We start from the raw sequence: 26,948 nt of genomic DNA, 5'->3' as shown, positions 1-26,948 counted from the left end.
AACAATGTAAAAGAAAGACAATAAATTCTACTATTTTTAAATTGAGACTTGAGAATCCACATTGAGCTTCATTTTACCCTTCAGTGAACACGGTATAACTTTCATGAGGACTAATGAGTTAACACCTAGAATGCTTCTGACATGGGCAACCTGATGCCTCACTTTTTGTCACAAACAAAACTTTCCTGGTGGGTGTCAAAACATGAGCTATGACTCTACTTTCGTGTAAGGATCTCAAATGAATGCATTTGACAAACAGTCAAGATTTAGGTAGCATTTTCTTTCTTCATTTCCGTAGATACCATTAAATATAAGCCTGATGCTTGGACATTTTACCTTGACAGTCACTTCGTTTTTCTTCTTAACAAATTCCCACCTTGAAATAAATGCAAACTGTTAGAAGACTGTTCTTTTTCCTTGCAAGGAATTTTATGACATTTTCTAAAACATGCACAATCAGGAATCACTCACTTTTCCTGGTTTGTAAAGGAAATATAAACGAAAAAAAAAAAAAGCCCCTTAAGCTGCTTTATGAAAAAGTTTTCAAATTAACATGGAGTAGTAAAAATATGGTATTTAATAGATAGTACTTACATTAGCACAGTGTAAGGCTAAAGCACAAAAGACGGCAAACATTTTGAAGTTGTTTTCATCGGTTTTAGAGAAGGCACTGCCACTGATTTTGTTGACCATCTGCACCACACCTATCACGCTGCCTCGGCTGACGATGGGCATGCACAGGATGTTCCGCGTGGTGTAGCCTGTGTACAAGTCTACTTCTCTGTGGGGTGACACAACCGAAAATAACAACAAAAAAAGGCAGAAGAAATAAAGGACACAGTCAATCATAACTCTCCCCTCAGTCTTTGCAATTTACATATGCTTCTATTCCATATGACGGTAATGGCACTTTTAGCTTCTGCATTCAGGGACGGTAACATTCCACAGAGTTTCATTAAAACCTTCCCCAAAATATTCTAACTGTTGGTTCTTTTGTCTTCAAGTGAGTTTTCTAGGATAGTCTCTAAGAGGATTTCAGCCTATCATTTGAAGTATCCAGCATTACTAAGTAAACAGGAAAAAATATGTGGATTCAGAGGACAAATTCAATTAAAGTTGATAAAATAACATGATCCTTTGAAGTTGATCATGTTTATGGGAGAGGTAACTTGCTAAACCAACTTACAGAGTTTCCACTTTAAAAACTTGGAGCAGTGGTCAGCAAACTGCACCCAGGGGCAAAATCAGCCCTCTCCTGTTTATAAGTAAAGTTGTATTGGAACACAGTCACACCATTCATTCATAGATTGTCTGATTCTGCCATCACCCCACAAGGCTGAGTTGTGGATTTGTGACAAGGACATTAGTGCCTATAAACGCAAATATACTCACCATCTGATCCTTAATAGAAAAAGTCTGCTGATTCCTATTGTGAGGAAATGTTTTCAGAAAAAGGGGCTAAGCTGCATAGAAACAGTGATATAGCTAACAGTTGGCAGTTACATGGGAGTCTTCAGCGCCTGGCTTCTCTCATTTAGCACAATGGTTTTTGAGATTCATCCATATTGTTGCATGTCTTAGTGGTTAAGTCCTTTTCATTGCTGAGTTATATCTCTATTCAACGGACATATCGTATTTTGTTCATTCATTCACCAATTATCAGACAATATTCTTTTTTTTTTTTTTTTTTTTTTTTTTTTTTTTTTTTTTGAGACGGAGTCTGGCTCTGTCGCCCAGGCTGGAGTGCAGTGGCCGGATCTCAGCTCACTGCAAGCTCCGCCTCCCGGGTTTACGCCATTCTCCGGCCTCAGCCTCCCGAGTAGCTGGGACTACAGGCGCCCGCCACCTCGCCCGGCTAGTTTTTTGTATTTCTTAATAGAGACGGGGTTTCACCGTGTTAGCCAGGATGGTCTCGATCTCCTGACCTCGTGATCCGCCCGTCTCGGCCTCCCAAAGTGCTGGGATTACAGGCTTGAGCCACCGCGCCCGGCCAACAATATTCTTTTAATAGCCAGTTTTGGCAAATATAAATAATGCTGCTTTGAAGATTTGCATACAATTCCTTGTAGCACCATATGTTTTCATTTTTCTTGTAGTAAACAGAAGTGGACCTGATTAGTGGACTGTACAGTAAGTGTATATTTAACTTTTCAAGAAAGTGCAAACCTGTTTTCCCAAGCGGATGTACCATTATATATTCCCACCAACAATGTACGAGGGTACTCGTTTCTCCACATCCTGGCCAATCTTTGCTAATGCCAATGTTTTAAAGTCACAGCCATTCTAGCTGGTGTACAGCGAGGTCTCATGTCAATTACATTTATATTGCCCTCACTTTGAGCATTTTTCATGTGTTTAGTGATCAGTTGTATATCTCCTTTTGTGGACTGTCTGTTACAATCATCTGCCCTTTGTATTAAATTGGGTTATCTTCTCATTGGTATGTTGGAAGAGTTTTTATATATAAGTATTTTGTCAGATATGTTTTACAAACATTTTCTCCTAATCTGGTGCTTGCATTTTCATTTTCTGAACAGTCTGACTCATACATTTTTACATAAAGATTTGACATAAGCATATGCAAATATATTTAATTTTTAAGTACTAAATGATGAGCTTGGACTTTTGGAAAAAAATAAACTTTCAGTGTACCTTTAATTTATTGACAGTATATATTACTAGAATATTGCTGGTTTTTTATATGAGTTGTGTATATTTGACATCAATTGATCAAATACCTGAATCAACTTCCTATTGCTTATGTTATTTATCTCTTAAAGTAAACCACGTGTTGGGATTAACTAAACACTGCTGTCAAACTACGTAAATATTACTCTTAACAGTCATAGCATCAATCCTGAGACTTTCCATTTCTAGAGGTTTATTAAAATCAGATTACATAACTGGGTTTGCAACTCTCCAAAGAAAGTCAGAACAAAACAAAAAAATCTTTATAAGCCATCTTAATATCCATCTTCAATAATATCCAATAAAAGATACAACTTAAGTTACTTTGGGTCGGGTAAATTTTCCAGACCTTTTACGAATATTATCTGTGATCTTAAAACAACAGCAACAAAATTGGATTATCATACTCATCTTAAAGAGGAGGAAACTGAGGCTCAGAGAGATTAAGTAACTTATGGTAGGTCAATTGAGAGCTAATAAATGACACAACAGTGCTTCAAAGCTAGACTTACTCATCTCAAAAGCATGCAAATTTCTTACTATGTGTTGCAGCCTTTGAGCATATGATTTGATGGAGAATATGTTCGTTACAAAATCATGACACTGTAATGAAAAAAAAGTCCCACAGTAGCTCTATAAATTAGAACTTCCGCCTATCAGTTATTTTCATAACATTCTAAACTCCTCTATCTAGATATCATTATACATTAGTGGATTAGAATCCATCATTTTATAAATATCGGAATATACTGACTACTGATAGCAGAGTTGGTTCAAAAAAGAAAACTAAGGAAGAAAGAACTAAACCGGGACATGGAGAACTCAGGCTCCATGGAAGAGGTTTCAGCTGAGTGGGACATCACAGAAGAAATCAATGGAGTGTCAAAATCAGCTATTTCTTACCTGTTAAAGCGTGGGTCTGCATAGGCATCTGGAATGTTCAGGACTTCCCCTGTTCTTGCTACTTGGCCAGCAATTCCTTTCTCAATTGAAAATCTGCATATGTAAAAGAGAAGGACATGCTAATTAAAATATGGATGCTGTAGAATAATTCAAAAATATTCCATTGTTAACAATATTGAATTAAAAGCACTGTTTTACTTAAATGCATGTATTAATTTTATATTTACATATTCTGAAAATCACCTTATAAAATATGTAAACATAAAGCAGGGAAACATTACACAGTAACCACCTGAGAACCTTAAAATATTAATTCACAAATTGAGATCAAACAATCAGCTAGTATCCTCCTGCTCTGAACAATAATAATCTCTTCTATTTGCGAAGTACCTTATAATTTACAAGATGCTTCAACATAAATTTTTTTAGTGGATTCTCAATGAAGTGTGAACGAAGGCTTATATGGGTTCAGCAATTTGCCAACATTCATAAAATATCAGTGGCACAAGGCAAACTAGAATGCTGGTCTCTATCATTGTGCTTTCTACCACACATATAACCAAACTCATAGGTTATGCGTGAGCTTGAGATATTATACAGAACTGAATTTTATGGTGTTTGCAATGCAAGTACTATACAGAAATAACACAATGTACAACTTCTAGTATTTTTACCTAATTTGTTAAATTTTAAAATAATCGAAATACAAGGATTGTCTATTTTTTGTATCTAATATCAGTATTTTTCCTTTGTAAAAATATTTTCATACTTATATGTTTCTCATTATTATACTATCATCACACACGCACTCATTTCAAAATTTCCTTAAGAAAGCTGTCTACAAGTCACAATATCTACTTGTTACATAGTTCAAAAATCATTTCCATATTATTACATTGTCAACATTATAGGAAATCACCATTACTGAAATAAAGCTAGAGGACTATCAGAAAGACTCGAAAGACAGTTCACACAAAAGAGAATCTACTTAAAACCCTTAAGAGTGAACCATACACTGCACACAACTCAGGGCTGTCTTTCTCCTGGTTTTCTTGTGCTTTGAACAACATAAACATAATGAATTAGATTGCCATGAGCAAAGGGTACCAGAATCCATTTGATGATTTATGCTTGTTTGCGTTGGTCTGAGAGCAGTCTGAACTTTTGTTCCTGCTCTCTGTGGTTTGCTTTCTATGGTCAGTGGAAGCCACAATTAAGAAGCAGCCCTTACATAAATGGCTGCCATTAACCAGTCATCTGAGAGTTACAGTAAATCATACTCTGTTTTTCTTATGCTTATAAACACAGGCTTTAAAATCATTATTTTCAAAATTAAATCAATACCAGTAGTGTTAGGAAACACTCAAATCTCCAGCAAGAGAAATGACTTATCTAAATGACTATATCCAGATTGCTATACTGAGATCTAGCAACAATTAAAAACAACAACAACAAACAGACAAAACAATTGCAAAACCCAAGTACCAATATAGTGCCTATAAATGAGAGTCACAGGAATATGGAATATACAGGAAGTGCTGAGAGGCAGACGGTGGTGGGGCCCCATGCTGGGGCACACTTTGAGTTTCCTTGATACTAGTTTCCTTTTATGATAGACTGTCCAAATAAACAGCAATCCTTAATTAAGAAGACACAGTGCTTTACTAGAATGTTGTTATTACCAGAGAACTTTATGGCATTATACAGAAAATGAGTTAAATAAGACACATAAAGCAAAAGAAATGCAAATGTCTAAAATTATTTTCTCAGCTTCTGAATGTTAAGCTTGATTCTTAAACATTTTGTCAGAGTGCTCCTTCTGTAGGTTTCCAGGTGCGATATGAGCAAGCCCCCATGCCTCCATCAACAAAATAAACTCCATTCTGTTCATTTAAGCGACAAGGGTTGCCACTTAAAAAAACAAAGACTTTAGTTTCGAGATGCAACACAAGTGTGCTATATGATTGATTAAAACAACTGATCAGTCACAGAGTGTATTTAAGTCATCAAATATACCAGATCAATTTCTACTACTGTCTGGACTTTGAGACAGGCCATAGGCTGGGAAGAGGTAGAGGCCGAATTGGATAAGCACACCTTTCCTCTTGGACATGGGAAAACCTGCAGATTCCAGATGGAGTGTACCTTTACCTACCTGGGAGCACTAGAAAGTTTTTCCAACATGATTTCCAAAAGGACCGCCTCCGGAAGACGGCATTTCCAGGAGTGACGCTAAAGCTTCCTAGGCGCGGTTTCTCTGGCACTGACTGCAATGTCATTCCCAGAAGTACTACCTTCAGGAGGCGGGTCCTGGTGGGAATGATATCACAGTATGACAAGTATTGTCAGCATACCTGTGAATAGGCACAGAAAAATGGGTAACAGAACACCTGCACATCTATCATAAGAGGATAGGACATTCTACTTCTAGCTGTACCTTATCTCTTTGGTCTTCTTGAAGACGGGTTTTCCTTCCTTTTCCTCTCCAATATCAAAAAGGTCTGAATATAACTCCTTGTTCTTATGGTCTACCTGGAAAAGTGCACAACGGTCGGCATTCACCAGGTTTTTTGCATATATCTAAAGACAAATGACAAAATAAGAGTAAGGCAATGAGAAATTCAAAGAACTTGCAGGTAAACTTTATCATAAAGTAAGTATTAATTTCAGCTGTCCTACACTCTAATTGGTTGGTATTAGCATTATAGGTAAGTAAATATACAAGTATATAAATATTACATATATATGATCTAAAAGTCATTGTTACATGCTAATACTAACGGATCCCAACAGAATACACAGCTGATGCGCATCCATACTGCTGTGCTGGAGGGAAGCTTATCAGTCATGTATTCTGATACCAACTGACACTTCTGTTTCAGTTGGTAAGCAGCTGCTGGCCTAACTTCCCAAGTGCCCTTCTGCCACCCAGGCCCTCTTCCAGAATCTCTCAGGCCTTCCCTGGTGCCTGGATCTGAGCCTCTGTCAGCACTATGACCAGCATTCATTCTGATTAGTTGGTGTCTGTGATGCAGCAGTTGTAAAAACTATGAAATATAACCTCTAAGGAGATACATGGTTCTCATATTTGCATTAGCTGACTTTCATTTGATGTACTGTCTAATAAAAATTTGTACAGATTATTAAGTGTTTACTATGTGCCAGCCACATTTATATAATTTATATAAATTGATTTGCCTGCTCCTCACAATAACAATATTAACTCAGGAAAATTTTTTTCCCCATTTTACATATTAGGAAAATTGAGGCACTAAGAAGTAACTTGCCCCATTATTACATGAATAGTAAATGGTAGTGGTATTTGAACTGATACTAGCTGTTCCCATGGCCCATGCTTTTATAACAAATATGCTTTTCCATTTCTAAATGGAAACCATGTATTCATTTCATCACTCATTTGTGCTCCCATTTCCTTCAACAAATATTTCTTCAGTGCCTAACATATCCTACTGTCCTGAGTGGGTTGGGGCTACAGCTGTGTCATTAATACAGTATTTACCTATACTGAGAATTCTGGTAACTTCAACTATCCAGATTATAGCCATGAAATTATTCCTCGGAGAAAAAGAATTCATCCTTAGCATAAAACCACCACCACAAAGTCTTTGCAAGAGGAACCTTGCAGTCAGGGGAAAATACAGCATCTCATATAAAAAGTATTGATTTAATAAAAATAAGTCTAAGTTAGGAAACTGTCTTCATCCTACGATTACACTATTACACCTTTGTGTTCACTGCTCCTATAGAACTGTATTTATACACCCGATAAATACTGGCTGTGCCCACTCTGCAGGGACTGAGTATACTGCCTAGTATCAGGACCTCTAGGTTACTCCTCACGTCCCTTAGCCTGTGAACTATATAAACAGCAGAAACCACTTCTCTTTTCTCACAGTATTCCAAATGCCAAGAAGAAGGCTGAGTTAGGGCCAGCTAAATTTTGTGGTCCAAACCCAGCCCCCTGCCTGTTAATATAAATAACATTTTTATTGGGACATAGCCCCGTTCATTAATTTCTGTACTTTTTATGGCTGCTACGACAGCAGAGTTGAGTAGCCGCAAGAGAGTATGGCCCACAAAGCATAACAACTTACTATCTGGCCCTTTACAAAAAAAGTTTGCCAACCAATCCCTGGCTTAGAACATGTAAGATCTCTATAACCCAAAACTCTCAATACACATTTGAGGAAAAATGAATCACACAAAGGCAGGACAAGAGTGATGGAGCTGAGTCGTTGGCAAATACAGAAGAATCACTCATCTAATTCACACACCCCTGAGATTTTAAATTATTAAGTAACAAGAATGACCCTGCATTATTAAAGATTAAATTATGTTCAGTGAAATTTGTATCTGTAGTGTCTGGGGTAATGTCAGTTGCTTAATAAATATTTTGGCATAAATATGTTAATATTTGTTGAAAATCTGGATCAAATGGACAATGTTTCAGAAAATAAAATAAGCTTAGAAGGTGTTGAAAAATGTAAATCAAACCAGAATCATAAAGATAATTCAAAAACTATCAAAAAATATTACCAAAAAAGACACTAGCCTCAAATGGCTTCAAATACGAGTTCTTTAAAAATCGTCAACAAATTCCCATACAATTTATATCGATCTACATTCAGAAAAGAACAATTTTTTCCCGTTGTTTTTACAATGTACGCCGTATCACTGATACTGAAAACTAACAAAGAAACTATAAAAAAGAAAATCATGGACAGCTTTACTTTTGAAACAGAAGAAAAGTTATAAATAAAAATGCAACCAAATCAAATTTAGCAATAATTAAACAAATATGACAATATTGAAAACATAGTTTACTCTGAACGCTCCAGTAGCATAAAGTCTATTATAATTCATAATAGCAGTAAGACCAAGGAGAAAAATCTGCAAGATTATCTTCCTGGTAGTCAAAAAGCGTGTGATGAGCCTTCGTGCAGTGGTTCATGCCTGTAATCCCAGCGCTTTGGGAGACTGAGGTAGACAGATCTGTTGAGCCCAGGAGTTTGAGACCAGCCTGGGCAACATTATGAGACCCCGTCTCTACAAAAAATATAAAAATTAATCGGGCATGGCGGCATGCATCTGAAGTCCCAGCTACTCAGGAGGCTGAGGTAGGAGGATTTCATAAGCCCAGGAGGCAGAGGCTGCAGTGAGCTATGACTGTGCCACCGTACTCCAGCCTGAGTGACAGAGCAAGACCCCGTCGCAAAAACAAAAGCATGTGATGCCATTCAGCAAAATCATTAATGATAAAAACTTTAGTAAAATGCAATAAAAGAATATATAGAAAATGTTAATAATCCTTTCCTCAAAACAACAGTCCTTATTACACCAAATGGTAAAATAACAGAATCGCTGCCTTAAGATACTAAAGTTAAGAACAAGACAAAGATATGTTATCACAATCACTAGCATGCTAGTAGGCAAGAGGAAGATGTGAGGTATACATACTTGAAGAGATAAAAGTTTTTATTGTTTAAGGATAATGTTATTTCATATGTCAAAAAAATTAACAGACAAACAATTATAGGCATTAAGAAGGCTTCTGTGGCCGGGTGCAGAGGCTCACGCTGTAATCCCAGCACTTCGGGAGGCCAAGGCCCTTGGGCTGCTTGAGCTCAGGAGTTTGAGACCAGCCTGGGCAACATGGCAAAAACCTGTCTCTACTAAAAATACAAAAATTAGCCATGCATGGTGGCATGCGTCTGTTGTCCCAGCTACTTTTGGAAGGCTGAGGTAGGAGGATGGCTTGAGCTGGGGAGGCGGAGGTTGCAGTGAGCAGAGATCGTGCCACTGCATTCCAACCAAGGTGACAGAGACAGACCCTGTCTAAAAAAGGAAAAAGAAGCTTCTGTTTTAAGATGAGCATTTCTAAACATATGTTTACCTTTTCACTCTCCCCAAATATTAAGGTTTAACATTGAAATGACCCTCAGATGCTGAAAAGGAGTTAAAAATATCTAGACATATTTTGGCAATATTTATAAACTCCAAGCATCAGAAGGTCAATCTAAAAGCCACCTCTACTCCCCCACTACACACACGTATACACACATATGCATACATTTACCTGTAAGTGGAACAACACTCTTTAGAACAACAGTAGATTTTAAATTCAGATTTTAAATTAAAGTCTTCAAATTTCTAAGGAAAACTTACTTTAAGTCTAAATTTCTTTACCAAGTCAAACTAGCATAAAGGCAATATAAAGATATTTAAGAAGGGTACAGTACTCAGAAATGTACTATCTGTGAACTATTTTAGAAAAGGAGATGGGCTCAAGCAAAAATAAAGAAATAGAAAAATAAATTCAAAGACACTGGGAAGACTCGGGGTCCAAGAAAAAGTGAGGAGGAAATAAATCATTAAAACTATACTGCAACTGTAACACTTGTTAGTAAATGATATCTAAAAAATTATAGGCATCATGAAAAATTAATTTAAGAAACATGAAATATATAAAAATATGTATACATCTAAAACTATGTAAGGGTAGTGGATAAGAAGAGTAAAAAAAAAGGAAACAAATGTGCTTCATTTATTATCTTGTTGGGGTCTTATTAGCTGATTTGTATCAAACATTAAGGGAACAATAACGGAACAAACATTGGTATCAAACATTAAGGGAATAAATAATAAGTATACTTAAACCACTTTAGACCACAGAAAGGAACAGAACATTTCTTAGCTCATTTTATAAGCGTAGCATAACCCAATACCGATACAACCCAAGGATAGAAAAAAAGAAACATTGAGCAATCTGATGAATGAATATAGATGCAAAACTTGGAAATAAATATTAACACCCAATCCAGGAATAAAGAAAACATTACAATTGAATAGCCTTTATGCCAGGAATGTAAGAGTGGTTCAACGTTGAGTAATAATACAGGTGTCTACTCCAATCATTTTTTAAATAGCTTATCAAAATTTGATAATACTGAACACCAAATCAGATGCAAACTCACAGAAAATTAGGAATAGAAGAAAATGTTTTAAAATTGATAAATTATATCTGCTGTGGATCCACAGCAAATATACATAGCAATGAAATGTGAGAGGTACACACATCAAGAAAAATCAATATATCCCTTTGTTGACTTCTGTTGCTTCCAATGAAATGTGGGAGGTACACACATCAAGAAAAATAAATATATTCCCTTGTTGATTTATGTTTCTTCCAATGAAATGTGGGAGGTACACACATCAAGAAAAATCAGTATATCCCCTTATTGATTTCTGTTGCTTCCAATGAAATGTGGGAGGTACACATGTCAAGAAAAATCAATATATTCCCTTGTTGATTTCTGTTGCTTCCATTCAACAGTGTTCATCAGGTTGCAGCTAATACATTAACAGACACAAAGAAATAAGTACTGTACAAACTGGAAAAGAAGAACCACTAGAACCTCTACTATTGTGCATTATAAATCACTGTCCTCTATCTTGAAAACTAAAGACTATAAACTGGAAAAATGAGTTAACTATGGGGGACCATAATGAATACATTCACTCAAGAAATATTAAAAAAAAAAAACCTGAAAATAAGTAAATGTCTTTGGCTAGGAAGACTCCATGTGCTGAAGATATCAAGTTTTCTATAAATTTAAGGCAATTCCTATATAAATTACACAACATAATGAACTGAGATTCATCACAGGAGTGCAAGGTTACTTTAACGTAAAACAATCAATTGATGTAATATACACTATCAATAGAATTAAAAGTAAAAACCATATGATCATCTACACTGATGCACAAAAATTATTTGACAAAATGTAACACACTTGCGTGATAAAAACGCTCAATAAACTAGGAATAAAGGGGAATTTCATCAACCTGACAAAGGCCATCTATGAGAAAGCCACAAATAACATCATATTTGATGGCAAAAAACTAAATGCTTCTCCCTTGAGATCAGGAATGAGATAAGAAGGTCCACACTTGCCACTTCTTTTCAGTATTGTGCTGTAGGTTCTAGCCAGGGCAATCATGCCAGAAAAAGAAATAAAACAACCTGGAATAGAAAGTAAGGAGTAAAACTGTCTCCAACTGGATATATATATATCCACTAAGAAACTAAGAAACTATAGGAACTAATATATGAGTTCATCAAGCTTGCAGGATACATAATCAATATATAAAAACCAATGTTGTTTCTATATATTTGCAGTATAAAATCAAAAAATAAAACTAAGAAAACGATTCCATTTATAATAGCATTAAAAATAAAATACTTAGGAATAAATTGGCCAAAATAAAAGCAATACTTATTCTCCAAAACCACAAAACACTGTTGAAAAAAATTAAGATCTAGATAAATGGAAAAATACCTCACGTTCATGTATTAGAAGACTCAATTGTCTTTCAGTTGTTAAGATGGCAATACTTCAAATTGTTCTACAGATTCAACACAATTCCTATTAGCATTCCACCTGATCTCTTTGTAGAAATTGACCTGCTACTTCTAAAACTTAAATGTATTTGATAGGAACCCAGAAGAGCTAAAAGAATCTTGAAAAGTTGGGGAACTCACACTTCCTAATTTCAAAAGTTACTACAAAACCACAGTAATCAAGAAAGTGTACTGGCATTACCACAGAAATATAGAGCAACAGAATAGCATCAAGAGTCCGGAAATAAAACCACATTTTATGTTCAACTGATGTGCTGGGGAAAACTTGATAGCTACATGGAAATGAATGAAACTGGACCTTTACCAAACATCATATATAAAACTAACTCAAAACAGATCAAAGACCTAAATATAAGAGTTAAAAACCCTACAACTCTTAGAAGAAAATATCTGAGTAAATTTGCATGATCTCTGATTTGGCTTAGATATAAAACTAAAAGCATAAACAGCAAAAGAAAAAAATAGCTAAATTGGATTTCATCGAAATCTTTGTGCCTCAAAAGACACTATCAAGAAAGTGAAAAGGCAACCTACCAAAATGGGAGAAAATATTAGCAAAGCAATTATGAGACAAGGGAGTTATAGCTAGAATATATGAAGAACTCCTAATGAGCCAATGATAAAAAGTGGTCAATGGCTCTGAATAGACATCTCTCCTAAGACAACATACATGCGGCCAATAAACACAAGAAAAGATACTCAACATCATTAGTCATTAGAGAAATACTAACTGAAACCACACTGAGATAGCAGTTTACACCCATTATAATGAAGAAGTCAGATAATAACAAGTGTTGGTGAGGATGTGGAGAAATCAGAACCCTTGTGCACAGCTGTTGGGAATGAAAAGTGGTGCAACTGCCATAGAAAGTTTGACAGTTCTTCAAAAAGTGAAACACAGAACTATTATATGACCCAGCAATTCCACTCCTAGGTATACACCCCAAACCATGGAAAACAGGCATTCAAACCAAAACCTGTAGAGGAATGTTCACAGTAGCACTATGTACAAGAGCTAAGATGTGGAAACAACCCAAATGTCTATCAATTGATGAATGGATTTTTTAAATGTGGTACGTATATCCATAAAATGGAATATTATTTGGTCATAAAAATGAATGTGGTACTGACACATGCACAGTATGTAATTTTGAAAACAGTATGCTAGGTGAAAGACGCCAAGGCACAAAAGGCTACATATTATGTGATTCTTTTCAGACAGAATGCCCAGAATTGGTAAACCCACGGAGAAAGAGAGTAGACAATGGTTGCTTAGGGCTGGTGAGGCAAGGGGAAATAGGGGTGTAAGGAAGTGATAAGCTAAGGAGATAATAGCTAAAAAGGGTATCCAAGCTGCTTTATGAGTTAATGAAAATGTTCTAAAATTGATTGATGATAGTTGCACATATCCATGATTATACTAAAAACCACTGAATCGAACACTTTAAATGGATAAGCTGTATATACGTAAACTACACTTCAATAAAGCTGTTTTTAAAAGAAAATAGTAATAATACAAAGAACAAGCAATAAGTGCTTCTTGTACCCCTAGTATAAGCTCGATGTCAGTCTACATTGTAACTTTATATTTTTCTTAAAGGTATTCACTGATTTACAAATTCCTTCAGTTGTTTCATAACGAGAAGTTATTTTAATGTACAATTCTTTTATTTTTGTCTAGATAAAACTATAGAAATAACTTATCACAGAAAGAACGTGCTGAAGTTAATAACCTGTGTTATTCTCTAATTACCCTTAGTAAACTTCCTGTCTCTACAAGACGTTGCACAAAGCACACTTCATACTTGTCTTTTACTGTCAAATAAAAAAAAAATCTTATCAGTATGCGACATAAAATTGCTAGATGAGAAAACTCTTTATTGCAGAAGGGTACTGTATTTTGAGATGGACCAGAAAAATGAGGAGAAAGAGCATTTATTAAAGCACGTAACAGGGCACAAATGGTACCGAGAAAGCCTGGGCATCCATGGCATACACCCACACATTCTGACAACTAGAAGCCACTTCTGAAAGAAGTTTCACTAGAGACCTAAAAGTACTCAGCAGCATAGGGAAATATGCCTATGACTCTACGTCATACAGCTTTCGGCTCAAAAGTGCCTGATAGCCATCTAAGAGAAAGGAATAATTAAGACTAGAACTAAGCAGAATGAACTTGGAGATCAGGAAAAAATCAATGGAGAATTCCTAACATATCCCATATATAAGAGGTGTTTTGAAGAATATATAAAGAAACCAAATGTCTTTTCTAAGTCTGGCTCTCCATTAATAAAGAAAAGCTCTGAGCTTTTTAAAAACGTTATTCAAACTTACTGCCCCAAAATTAAAAGAAGTGACAAACAGATCAAGGTGTGAATTCCTAAGCACCACATTTTCATAATATTAAAAGTGCCTGTGGATAAAAAAGTGTAAATGTTATGTCATATATTAGCACCATGGGTCTAAGGGTTAAATAAAATCATACTCAGAACAAAAACAACCTACCATTATGTGTTCAAGTAGAGAATCTATTGCAACTATGTTATCAAAATATGTTCTGAAAAAAAGAAACAAAAGTCCTGTAAATAATTTTATTAGATCACAGTACATATTACACTTTGAATACATTTCTTGGTTTTGTCTACATCTAAATAAAAAACATAAATATCATTTGATTTTTGTGATTTGGTAAAAAAAAATCAGTACTGTAATATTATTTTAAAGAGATAAATGAAACTTTATCATTGACCTTAGAGTGAGGGCTCTATAATTCCAGAGAATGCAATCAGTATTTATTTTATTGACAAGTATCAGTGTAGAGAGAAAGTGTGTTGCATTTAACAAAGTACACAGAAATAAAATTGCACCTACCATATTTAATATTTTCATTAATAATGCTGATCTAAAATAAAAATATTTAAATGTGCTAAATCTCATCAATAGTTAAATATAAATTATCACTGAAAACTGGAGAAAGTTCGTACTTAAAGTGTACTGAGAAAGTAATGTAATTCCGTTGAGAAGAAATGTCAGCATACAAGTAATGCTAAGGATCTAATGACTTTATATGAGTCTATATTCATTGTTATGAACAGCAAGTAAATGTTTCAGAGGCAAATAGTGCATATACTAAAATGTAAACCTGAAAAAATGTAAATCAATATGCATGTAATATATAGAAAATGTAAAGAAGGACTCTTAAGATAGACTCCACTGGCTAGGTAGTGCTTTACCTAGTTGGCTTAGGTATCCAAAGAGAGCTTTTTCAGTCCCATACTACTTTAATTTTATTATTTCAAAAACTAACTGTAACATAAACTAGTAACTTCAAACTAATTAATGAGGATCAATAACAATTACTGACAGGTAAATTGTTAGGTGCATTTACAGTGACACGTGAGACATCACATGTCATCATTGCTGCTGGAGGACACAGAGGAAAAACTACATTATTACTTCAGTAAACTTGGAGGAGGACATGACCCTAAAGTTACCATGTCCTGGGGCATATTTTTGATTTCAATGATTAATTATATGGGTCAGATATATAGACAATGTCCCCTGTAGTAAATAAAAGCAATAAAAATATGTGATTTAATAAATATCTATTATATAACTGCTTCCACTGTCAGTCAAAGGGAGTTTTTCTAGGCCAAACCAGGGAAATAGAACATTTTCTCGGAAATGATAACTGAGATACTATACCTGGGAAAATGTAAATAATAATAATAATAATGTTTAACTTACTGACATTATTAGAAAAACCAATTAGGACTTTTTGTAAAAAAATAAGCCAGAACATTTTCCCTCCCACTGCAGCCAGTATTCTCCTGCAAAAATAGAGATATTTAGTGTCTTTAACATATTCTAAGAGAGTCTATTTAGAAAATATACATCAAAATTGAAAATTAAGATAATCACATATATATCTGCAATCCTTCACTTTAGAGTGAACGTGAATGAGAGTATAACTCTACAGTCCACAATGATTAACCATTCTTCCCAGACTACTTGTGAAGATGGATCTTCAGTTAGCAGCTGCAACAGACGATAGTCTATTTCTGCCACAGGCTGCCCTTAATTTAAACCGTTGATTAATAAGAGCTACTACATCCCTAGAAATGAACACTTACTTTGATACGTCGAGTAGAAAGTCATTCAATTCAGTCTGTTTGGCAAGGCCTCTGCATACCTACCATATAAAATAATAGCTACAATTATAAGAGATTTCTGCTTATTTAAAAATAAAACTTCCAGAATACTAAGTACCTTATTTATTGAAAGAAGGCCTAACACAATCACTTGGATTATAATGTAATAATATCAATAACCATTAATATTTACTGAATACTTAAATGTGCTAAGCATTGTTCTAAGCACTTTATATTTATTGTTTCAAGCAACAAAAAACATTATAGGTTTGGAAGTTACATTTCATAATGGAGTTATAAAGATGTTAAAAACCTTACTGAGGCTTCAGAACTAATAAGTGATAGAAGCACCATTCAGGTCCGGGTACACTACCCAAGTCCCTCTTTAGAACTACTTTACACTGTACTTCTAAAAACTGTAGTTGAGCACATATTCCACCTACACTTCATAATTCAAGAGTCCTTTCCACTCGTTCTATTATACTACAGCTCGATTTTTCTTCCTAGCATACAGTTCCTCCCTCATCAGCTTCAATTTGCTGAAACGGAAGTAGAAAAATAAAACCACCACCAAAAAAATTAAGAGAGAGAGGGAGAAGATACAAAGAATGCTATATTGCTACCATGTTCTTGAACTTTAAAGTCTAACTACCAGTAAAACTCTAAGTAGTTTGTCAGTTTTAAATTAGGTAATATCTTCAAGAGAACCAGATATCTTAAAGTTAGAATGTTTCACAGACCACTTAGAGGAAAATTTAACTTAAGAAATGGAATCGGCCGGGCGCGGTGGCTCAAGCCTGTAATCCCAGCACTTTGGGAGGCCGAGACTGGCGGATCACGAGGTCAGGAGATCGAGACCATCCTGGCTAACACAATGAAACCCCGTCTCCACTAAAAATACAAAAAAAAAATTAGCCGGGCGTGGTGGCGGCGCCTGTAGTCCCAGCTACTCGGGAGGCTGAGGCAGGAGAATGGCGTGAACCCGGGAGGCGGAGCTTGCAGTGAGCCGAGATCACGCCACAGCACTCCAGCCTGGGCAACACAGCGAGACTCCGTCTCAAAAAAAAAAAAAAAAAAAAAAAAAGGAATGGAATCATAAAAATATCAATGCAACTCCAGTAGAAGATTATTCCTAGATTTTCAGCACGACATATGCCATTTATTGCATAAATACATATATATACACACACACACATATACGCATTATACATACATATATATATGTGAATGCACACACATGTAATTGCAGAATATTTAAGGCAGGGAGTAAGTAAATACAACTGATTAAATTAAAATTTCTAGAAATAATAGAATATTATAATGTCCCAAAATAAGGCATTAGGTGACTTAACCTCTACTCCAGTCTGCAATGCTGTGCTCTAAAAACATTCTTCTCCCTTAGGAAGCCCCTGTGAAAACAGCCCAAAAACTCACCTGCACCTGATGTATTGCTACGGAAGCCCAGGCAAGATTTGCTGTTGCAACCTAAAAAAAATTAGCAGCACATACCTATAAGTAATAATATGTATTTTATACATGCATATAACAAGCTTCTATTAGTCACATGTAGTCATCTCAACAAAGGACTGGGGCATACATGTCTATGAAGAATTTTCTGAGGTCACTGAGCTTTTGAACATTTTCCAAACACAAAGCACCAAATACTCACAAGGTTTTTCTTTTATATTTTTCCCCTTCTATTTAATTGACTTTAATGTTCTCTTGTTCATCTTAATTTGGAATAAAATGAAAAACAAACTGATTTGTTAAGAGAGCTGTAGCCCGATGATTTTAACAAAATTATTATTTTTCAGTTTAACAAAAATGCTATTGAAAAGTAATCTAATGACCACTTTAAATAATGAAATATTTCTAAAATGTAAAAATCAAATATATATCTTATATATATATATACACACACATCAGCTAACAAGTTCCTCAAAATTACTAGCTATTCTACTTTTATTATTCACTCATTCAACAAATATTCATGAGTGTCTATTATGTACCAGGCACTATTCTAGGTGCTGGAGGTACTGTAGTAAATAACAGAAATGGAGTAGCTTTCAGTGTACTTCAGGGAGAAGCACAAGCAAGGAAATAAGTATAGCATATAATATACTAGATGGTGACAGGTGCTACAGAGTAAAAGCAGCAGATAGAGGGAAAGAAATACTGGATAGGAGCCAATCAAATGTACATGAAGTGTTCAGGGAGGGCCTTATAGATAAGGCAACATTTGAGGAAATTCCAAAGGATGTGGCTGTGAGGGGGATAAGTGGAGAGAAGAAAAAATGTAAAGGCCTGAGTAGTAGCCTGTCAGCCTTGCCTGAGGATGCAGCATGGCTGGAGTGAGTGAGGGACAGGTGGGGTAGCAGGAGATGGGTTCATTCAGGCAAGTGGACAGGAGTTGGGCCACTGAAGGGAATTGGTTCATACTGGATGTGATAAATATCATGTTAATATTTGCTTTTAGTATTAATGAGCCAATTCAGTGAACAGTGAATGGAAGTCAAATGTATTTGACACTAGAGCCTTTTATTCAGGACACAAGCTAAGGAAAAGACATTTTAAAGAAAACATAAAGACAACCAGAGTGCGAAACGTCTCCAAGGTCATTCTACTACTTTCTATGACTCAGAATATGGCATACCTTTTATTGTTATACTGTATTTTACTTAACAAAAGGACCATATTTCTTATGTAACCAGTTTCCTCTCTAAACAGAAACAGGTTTTAGAATCATCATTATTAGTATCAAAACACTGTTAAGCAAATTGTGATTTTAAATATTCATTCATATATTTTCAGTTTAGTATTACTTAGCAATACTAACAAGCACTTTCAGTAAGCTAGGTACAACTAAAAATTCTAACATGCAGCGTTTAAAGAGCTCACCTCCTGGTGACTAAGACAGAAGGCTTCTTTGCCCCAGTGCCGATACAGCTCAAGAATACCAATCAAGTCACCAATTGCAGTGACAATTGGTAAGCAAAGAACAGACTGGATACGAGTCCCTGATTCCAGTCCAGTACCTCTTGGAAATCGCTCATCCTGAAAAACAAAAAGAGAAAAAGACATCAATTCAGTGACATGATCATTAAGTTATGATTCTTATTTCTATCAGAAATTGCCATGATACTTGTAATCAATAATAAGCAGTACTTTTCAAAGGAAAACTAAATGATGATAGCCACCATCAATCTTATGTAAGGAAATGCTTACTTTTTCATGGAACTTATACCCAAATATTGCTTTAACATTTCTTTATCCTTATGCAGTATACATTGAATGAATGATGAATGTTAATTTCATATAATAAAAATAATCATAAATGCTGACATCATCTTGTATGTGCTAGAACACTCTCAGGGTATTTACAGGTACAATGCCGCAGAGAAAATTACTCCAAATGTAAACACTATGTGAAGAAAATTATATGTAAACTTTTTTTCTACTTTTAAGCCTAGAGTAACACAAAAGTGTATGTTAACAACAGTCATTCTAATTGAATCTCAAAGGCCTATAGTAAGTATTCAAATCATCTAATAATGATCAATTATTTATCATAAGAAATGAAATTGGTTCTTTGATTTTTTAATAATTTTCTAGCTTAGTAAAGTTACTCAAAGGAAGTACAGGGAAATTGAATGAATTAATATCAAAAGCACCAATTCTATTTATTCAAATTCTACTATCTGTAAGAAGCTATCAGGATGAATTAGAGCGTCATGAAATAGTGTAACTCTGTACTTGTAATTTACAGATCTTTTGAAAATGTACATACACAATGGAACATTTTCAAATGAGAAGTTATATAGCATTGGCCCTCCTCTCTCCTTCCCTCCCTTCTTTCCCTTCTCTCTTTCTGTCTCTTCCTTCCTTTCTCTAGCTACCCAATTTATTCAAGGTCATACAAACAATGGTGGAAAAATCAAAACTAAAACCGAGGACTCATGGCTCCTATTAGCACTTAGAGCAATTTTTTTTATACCTGTATACTTGTTACCTTTAAAGTCTATATTCCATGTCATAAAATTTCATTAAAATGTCCACATGTACTGTGGAAGACTAGACTGAGGGCTCCAACTTGTCTAGTTTCTCTGTACCTATGTCCTTTGTTAAGGATCAATACCAAGTCTGGGCCTGTCCATGTGATTTGCTCTGGTTAATGGGAGGGTAGTAAATTTGATGTAAGCAGAGACTTGAAACCTCACTTGTACCTTTCACACTACTTCTTTCAGACTCCTGCTACCATGCCAAAAACAAGCCAGGATAGCCTTACTGGAAGGGGATGAGAGGCACAGGGAAAGCAGAGGGCATAAGAGGCCAGCCAGCACCTAACTGATGGCCAGCTGACCTCAGACACATAGGCAAGCCCAACTGACAGCAGTCCAGATAAGCAGAACAACCCAGTCCTTAGATTCATAAGAAATAACATGTGGCTACCATATGACACCACTAAAATTTGAGGTAATTTGTCATACAGCAATAGCTAACTCATTCATATGCATCCTAGCAAAATATGAAACATAAAACAGTTAATCATTTAGTTTACATTCATATAAATATACACGGTATTTTTGTGTTAACTGTACTGGCATGTGTTGAAATAAGAACTGTGCAAATTTAGCTCTTAGTTGGTAAAGGGAATTTTCTGAGTACAAAAAATTAACTTACACATCAATATACTGATCTGTAACTAGCTTTAAAGCTTTTAAAAATGAAACAGTTTAAATTATACCATCAAAATGATATGCCATCTTTCTTAATTAAATACTTCAGGTTAAAAAGATCACACAGAGTCAAAAAGCCACTTACTCCAAGGATGTCTTCTACTAGCAATGTCTTCCTGGACTTGGCCACATAAGCAGAGATGGTGGTGCCCTGAGTGATGGGCCCAGCAGGGATGAGGCGGGGTTTTCCTTCCTTTATCCCAGGTGGTGTGAATATGCACAGGCTCTAGGGAGAAGAAAAGATGTTTTACAGACTTTCCTGTACATATGCATAGTACAAAAAGACACACGTGAGTCTTACTCAATAGTCATAATAAATCTGTGAGTCAATTAAAAGAAGAGTCATAACATGAGGAAAGGTGCTTTGCCATGATCAAACCAGATTATCTAAAGTGAAACTATCTCACATTTCCAATTCACAAAAAATGCAAACTCATATGTAAAATTTGAATGTACAGGCACAGAAATACTCGTCAAATAGCCTCCTATTCTGATACACAGAAAATAATGAAATCAGAAAAAATACCTCCCGTGATTGGGATCAAGATTCTATCAGACCACAAACACACACAGGGTCCAGCCTCCCTATAGACTTGATACATGTTACCTGAAGATAGAATCAGTAGCCGCAAGTCAAGTGATTTGGTTACATTCTTCATTTTCATTAGAAATCTTCCCTTCTCAGAACTTTCTCTTTATAAGACTCACTCACATTGCTTCGATGGCTAGTTTATAAAACTGCAGATTCAGAATACTCTAGATGAAAAATTTGCTCTTCTCTGAGCAAAAATCTTGACAAAATCTGAGTGATCCTTCCCCTTTCAAATGACAGGGTGGGAAGGTAATGTCCTGAAACTATTTTAAAATAAATCGTTTTTTAAAAATAGAATCAGTTATTTTGATGAAATCCAAACATATGTTAAAACTACTTTCTACTAAATAAGAATTGCTACTTAAATCACATAGAAATTGGGGGCAGTGTTTTGACATAATTGTATTACGATTATCTACAAAATTTGAAAATACTAAGGTTTAGGTAAATTTCCCACAGACTTCACTTTATTTTTATCTTATGTTGGATTACTCTAAGAACGAAGACAATTTGAAGCAGTAAGTATTAGACAGCCCTCTTAACCTAAGTACCTTTCTACAATACTTGTTATTATGAAGGTAGCTCCAAGGATGAGACAGATATATTTATTAACTTATCAGGTAAGTGGTTTTTAAGCTTTGTAAAATTACAGAACTCTTTCTTTCAACATGTTAAAATCAAAAGAGAATGAACCCCATTAACTTGACTTAATAAATCCCATAAACTTGGTTTAATGAACAAGGAGGAAGGGAGAGGAAAGCAAGGCTTTGCTTTAACCCTGGGTGCTTTAAATTAATAACAAGTATAAATGATTAGAAGTTAAGTTCAAAATACCTGCATTTCCAAGTATATCTACATAGGGCTGTGCTTAAGTCGTATTTGCTGTTAAGTACAATGCATGTGAAAAATTTATTTTAAGTAATTATTTTGAAAAGAACGAAGCTATTTAATATGTTCAAATAGAAAGTATATACTTATGGATTAAAATTTTCATATATGATGAATGACAGTTGCAACTTAGTTATTCTTTAAAAGGCTAGAAAAACCATTTTCTAGTTACTATAACTACATTAGGCACCAATATACATATGGCATAGAGTAAGACTCTCGTTAGATTCAATATCTATCATTGTCCAAATACAATTCAGTTTGTCACCCTTTCTTAAGACAGAACGAGTAGAAAGGTAATTCAAGAACAAAAAGGAGATAAATGCAAGAAAAAAAATTAAAAAGTGACATATTTAGAATGAAGAAAAATTAGAATTGACAATGATTTTCTCAAACTATAAGGAAGCAACTGTCCCTTTTCTGTACCAAAGACAGAACTGCAGGAAGTGAACATAAATTGAACCGAGTGGTTTAGATAACTCTTAAAGAAGAATATGTCATAATGAAAACAGAAGGTGAACTCTGGAGCAAGCCTCCAACAGTAGCTCTGAATTTTTGTGGGGGGTGTGGAGGGAGTCATAGTTTTTGGCTGCATTTGTTTGTTTGAAAAGGTAAAACACACATCTTTTTTTATGACTTAGCCATAGGCCCTTTAAGGCTGAATTTAATCGCATGTTCAAATTATATGTAGCTTCATAATCCAATAATAATGGACTATCTTATACATTCCTACATTATTAGATGATCATATATTCAGTATTATAAAATATGTACTGCTTCTGTGTAGGTTTCATATGATACACAAGTAACAGATAAGCAAATACTGTGCCCGAGAGTGTATGGAAAGCTCTTCTATTTATTAAGTTTGCTGAAAATTAAAGGTTTAGAAGTCTTTTAACTACTTGCCAGAATATGAAAAACTTCTCCATGTAGTTAAAAAATAATTATCAAAAATCGACTAATACTTTATAGTGGAAGCTTCATACTTGTTTTCCTAATTAGCTCATGATTTTTGTTCACATTAATCAAACAGAAATGTTTCCAATGAGAGCTGAGGATAAATGCTAACAAAACATTGAATATATAGCAATATGAAGGCCAAAAACTCCAGCAGAAGGGAAAATGAAGCCTAACCTCACAACACACACTTGTTTCTGACATGTTTTCATGGCTCCACTTTCCCTCCTTTATATTAGTGGTTCCCTACTCTGTTGTTTTCGTTTCATTTGCCTCCAAACAATTTACCTGCAAAAGCTCCCTTTTTAACATTCATTTCTAATTGAGGATCAGTCACTGGTTGGAATCACATGTTTTGCAGAAGTATTTTTTTAAAGGATTTTTGTAGTTGAATGCATTGATAGGTAGCTACCTGTTACAAATATAAAAAGTCAATAATGAACCTCTAAAATAGAGGTTGAATTTTACACATATTCAGGGCTAGGGAAAAGTTAATTCAAACTCCCTTTATTCCACAGATACTGTCAAGTAGGAGGTCATGGACTGAATCATCATTTTCCCACTGATTGAACTGTCACCTTCATCATACATTTCATCCTCAAATATGCTTTTTTTTAATTTTTAATTTTTTTTGAGACAGAGTTTTGCTTTTGTTGCCCAGGCTGGAGTGCAATGGTGCAATCTTGGCTCACTGCAACCCTTGCCTCCTGGGTTCAAGCGATACTCCTGCCTCAGCCTCCCGAGTAGCTGGGATTACAGGCATGTGCCACCACACCCGGCTAATTATGTATTTTTAGTAGAAATGGGATTTCTCCATGTTGATCAGGCTGGTCTCGGACTCCCGACCTCAGGTGATCCACCCCGCATTAGCCTCCCAAAGTGCTGGGATTACAGGTGTGAGCCACGGTGCCCCACCTATCCTTAAATATACTTGGGTCTGTTTCTGAATTCCCAATTCTGTATCATTGGGTTTACTTGTAGACCACAGTTTTAATTATTATAAAAAGTTTACAGTACATTTTGTGATTTGGCAAGGCAAATCCTGACTTAGTTCTTAGTATTTCAAAATAATCATGATTTATTTTATAAGCTATACACTTTGGCCTGGGCACAGTGACTCATCCTTATAATCCCAGGGCTTTTGGAGGCTGTGGTAGGAGGATGGCTTGAGACCAGGAGTTCAAGATCAGCCTGGGCAACATAGTGAGACCCCACCTCTACAAAAAATAAAAAAATTAGCTGGGTGAGGTGGTGCATGCCTGTAGCACTAGCTGCTCAGGAGGCCGAGCTGGGAGGATCACTTGAAGCCAGAAGTTTGAGGTTACAGTGAGCTAAGATTGTGTTACTGTACTCCAGCCTGGGTGACAGAGTGAGATCCTGCTTAAAAACAAAAAAACAAACAAACGAAAAAGATATATACTTTGCATTTCTCATTGGTGAAGTATCTACATGAATGCATTAATCATTAATAAAAGATTAATGTAAATAAGTTCTAAAGACATTTACACAGGAAATAGGGACTTCATTTTTCAAAATCAATATAATTGCTGACTTAAAGATTTAACTGGGATATTCAGATTAATAACATAAAAAACCTTATGCTCACTATTTTCATAGAAGGATGAATAAAAACACCAGACACTATTTTAAGAAGTATTAAGCCTCTTATCCATATATTTACAGTATCAAATTTATCTATAATATCCAGAGTTGAACTGAGTCTTTAAGATTAACTCCTGCTCTACTATTGTATAAATATATGAAAACTGTAATTAGAACAAGCATCTTTTAGAGGCCAGAGATAAAAACCACAACTAAAAAATAAGGAAAACCTTTAAAGTTTCAAACATTAGCCACCTCTATCGTTTCCAGAGAAGAAAGTAACTGCCTTCAGGATATCTACTTGACCAAAGGCTGCTGTAGTTCTTTAGCATTTGAGAGTTCTAGAGGTGAAGGTGACCACTAGTCACTCCACCTCTCAACTAGCATCAATGAGACTGCCCAAAGAGTAGAAAATCAATCCTATCAGAGTCCAGGAAGTCCTAGGGGAGGAATCAGCTTTTAAATTTTTCTAAGAAACTCATTATAAGGTAGCTAATATTTTGTGGTAACAGCAAATTTTGGTATCTATTTCTAAAGAGATAATTTAAACTAGAAAAGATTGGGTGCACAAGTCATAATCAACAGGTTGGTTCAATAAAGGAATTAAAAACATTCAAATTATAAAAATGTAAATTTGGGGAAATAAATTGATTTGGTGGAAAATGAACAAGAGAACAGACTAATACAATTTAGAAAAATACCATCTTTTAATGAAATGGAAAAATCCAATTCATTGATATCAGCCAAATAGATGTTTACTTCACTTGGTTAACACTTGCCTTCATCTTTCTTTCCATGTACAACTCAAACATCACTTTACTCATGAGACTTCAATTCAATGTTAAGACTTCAACTCACAACCAGTTAAATTTTAGAAACAAGGTATTTAGGTTTACCAATAGGCTATTATCCTTTTAGACACTAGATGGCACTGGATAGTAAACAAATTTAGATCTATGTAGATGGCCGTAAGTAAATAGCTCCCACATTTACCTGGAACTTGATATATGGATGACTAACTTTGTTTGCATAATTCTTAAAAATAAATCTGCTGAAGTTCACTGTGCACTTGAAAAAGGCAAACAATTACTATAAACTACCAGCTCTGAATACGAAGAATGCAATACTTCCGGTGAATGTTTAATGCATACATATTGAAGCTAAAACTTAAGATTCTTCCGCTCTTCCATTTTTTCCAATTGTATCCCAAGTACAAAACTGAAATGTGTTCTTCCCAGTATGTGGGTAATAAAAATCAAGTAACAAAAGGGCAGGGGGAAGCTACGTTCTTAAAAGAAGTATTGTGTTAGGGTGGAAAGAGCATAGTTTCTCTTTGTAGAAAGCACGGTAACTTTGGAATGGGAGCCTAGCCTTTAGTTTTTGACTAGCTGTGTGGACTCGGACAATCATTACCCATAAAAGAGACCTTGGCTACCTCATCCCTAAAATGAAAGGATTAAATTAAAAAATTTGGAAGTGTCTCTTTTAGCTTTAACATTCTATGAATCTAAGACTTCTAGAGTCATCTAGTTGCTCATGTTTATAAATAATAATAACAAACAACTGCTTAACTAACTTATCAAACCTGTAAATTGTGGAAAGATTATTTTTAAAATAACATATATATATATAAAACTATCAATAAATTTACTTCTGAATTAAAAATTTTAAGGTATAAAGTACATAAGGTTTTCAGCTTTCACAAACAACTCTGATAGATAACAGTGGAAAAACTATAAAGATAATATTATCAGGTATGTTATACATGTAACTAAGCATAGCCATACAAACAAGAAAAGTTGAATTAAGCAAAAATTCAGTCATGAAAAAATTATTTTTTTCCCCAAAACATCTCAAGAGCACTTTGTCTATAGCAGACATTGCTATGGGCCAGGATACAACATACACTGTTTTCTTTGTTAACTCCAGATTTCTCAGAAATTGCTTCTTCTGCCCAAAAGACATCCTTTATTTTCCCTCTCATCTAC

The 26,948-nt window shown here is 35.0% G+C and overlaps 1 protein-coding gene across 9 annotated transcripts in view; it reads right to left on the bottom strand.

Moving 5' to 3' along the window:
- Positions 1–26,948, bottom strand: part of LOC105487544 (phosphodiesterase 10A) — a 661,304-nt gene that overhangs the window by 75,706 nt on the left and 558,650 nt on the right. For all 9 annotated transcript variants that reach the window (XM_011750999.3, XM_011751001.3, XM_011751000.3 and 6 more), the window contains 8 exons: positions 21,007–21,147; positions 19,084–19,239; positions 17,620–17,670; positions 16,168–16,226; positions 14,540–14,591; positions 6,029–6,171; positions 3,592–3,684; positions 595–781 (listed from right to left, as the gene is read on the bottom strand). In XM_011750999.3, coding sequence (XP_011749301.1) covers positions 595–781; positions 3,592–3,684; positions 6,029–6,171; positions 14,540–14,591; positions 16,168–16,226; positions 17,620–17,670; positions 19,084–19,239; positions 21,007–21,147 — 882 coding nt within the window. The remainder of the gene's footprint in view (positions 1–594; positions 782–3,591; positions 3,685–6,028; positions 6,172–14,539; positions 14,592–16,167; positions 16,227–17,619; positions 17,671–19,083; positions 19,240–21,006; positions 21,148–26,948) is intronic.

The sequence above is a fragment of the Macaca nemestrina genome, chromosome 5 (genome assembly GCF_043159975.1).
Source record: "Macaca nemestrina isolate mMacNem1 chromosome 5, mMacNem.hap1, whole genome shotgun sequence".
Taxonomy (NCBI): Eukaryota; Metazoa; Chordata; class Mammalia; order Primates; family Cercopithecidae; genus Macaca; species Macaca nemestrina.
This window is presented reverse-complemented; position numbering and strand designations above follow the sequence as displayed.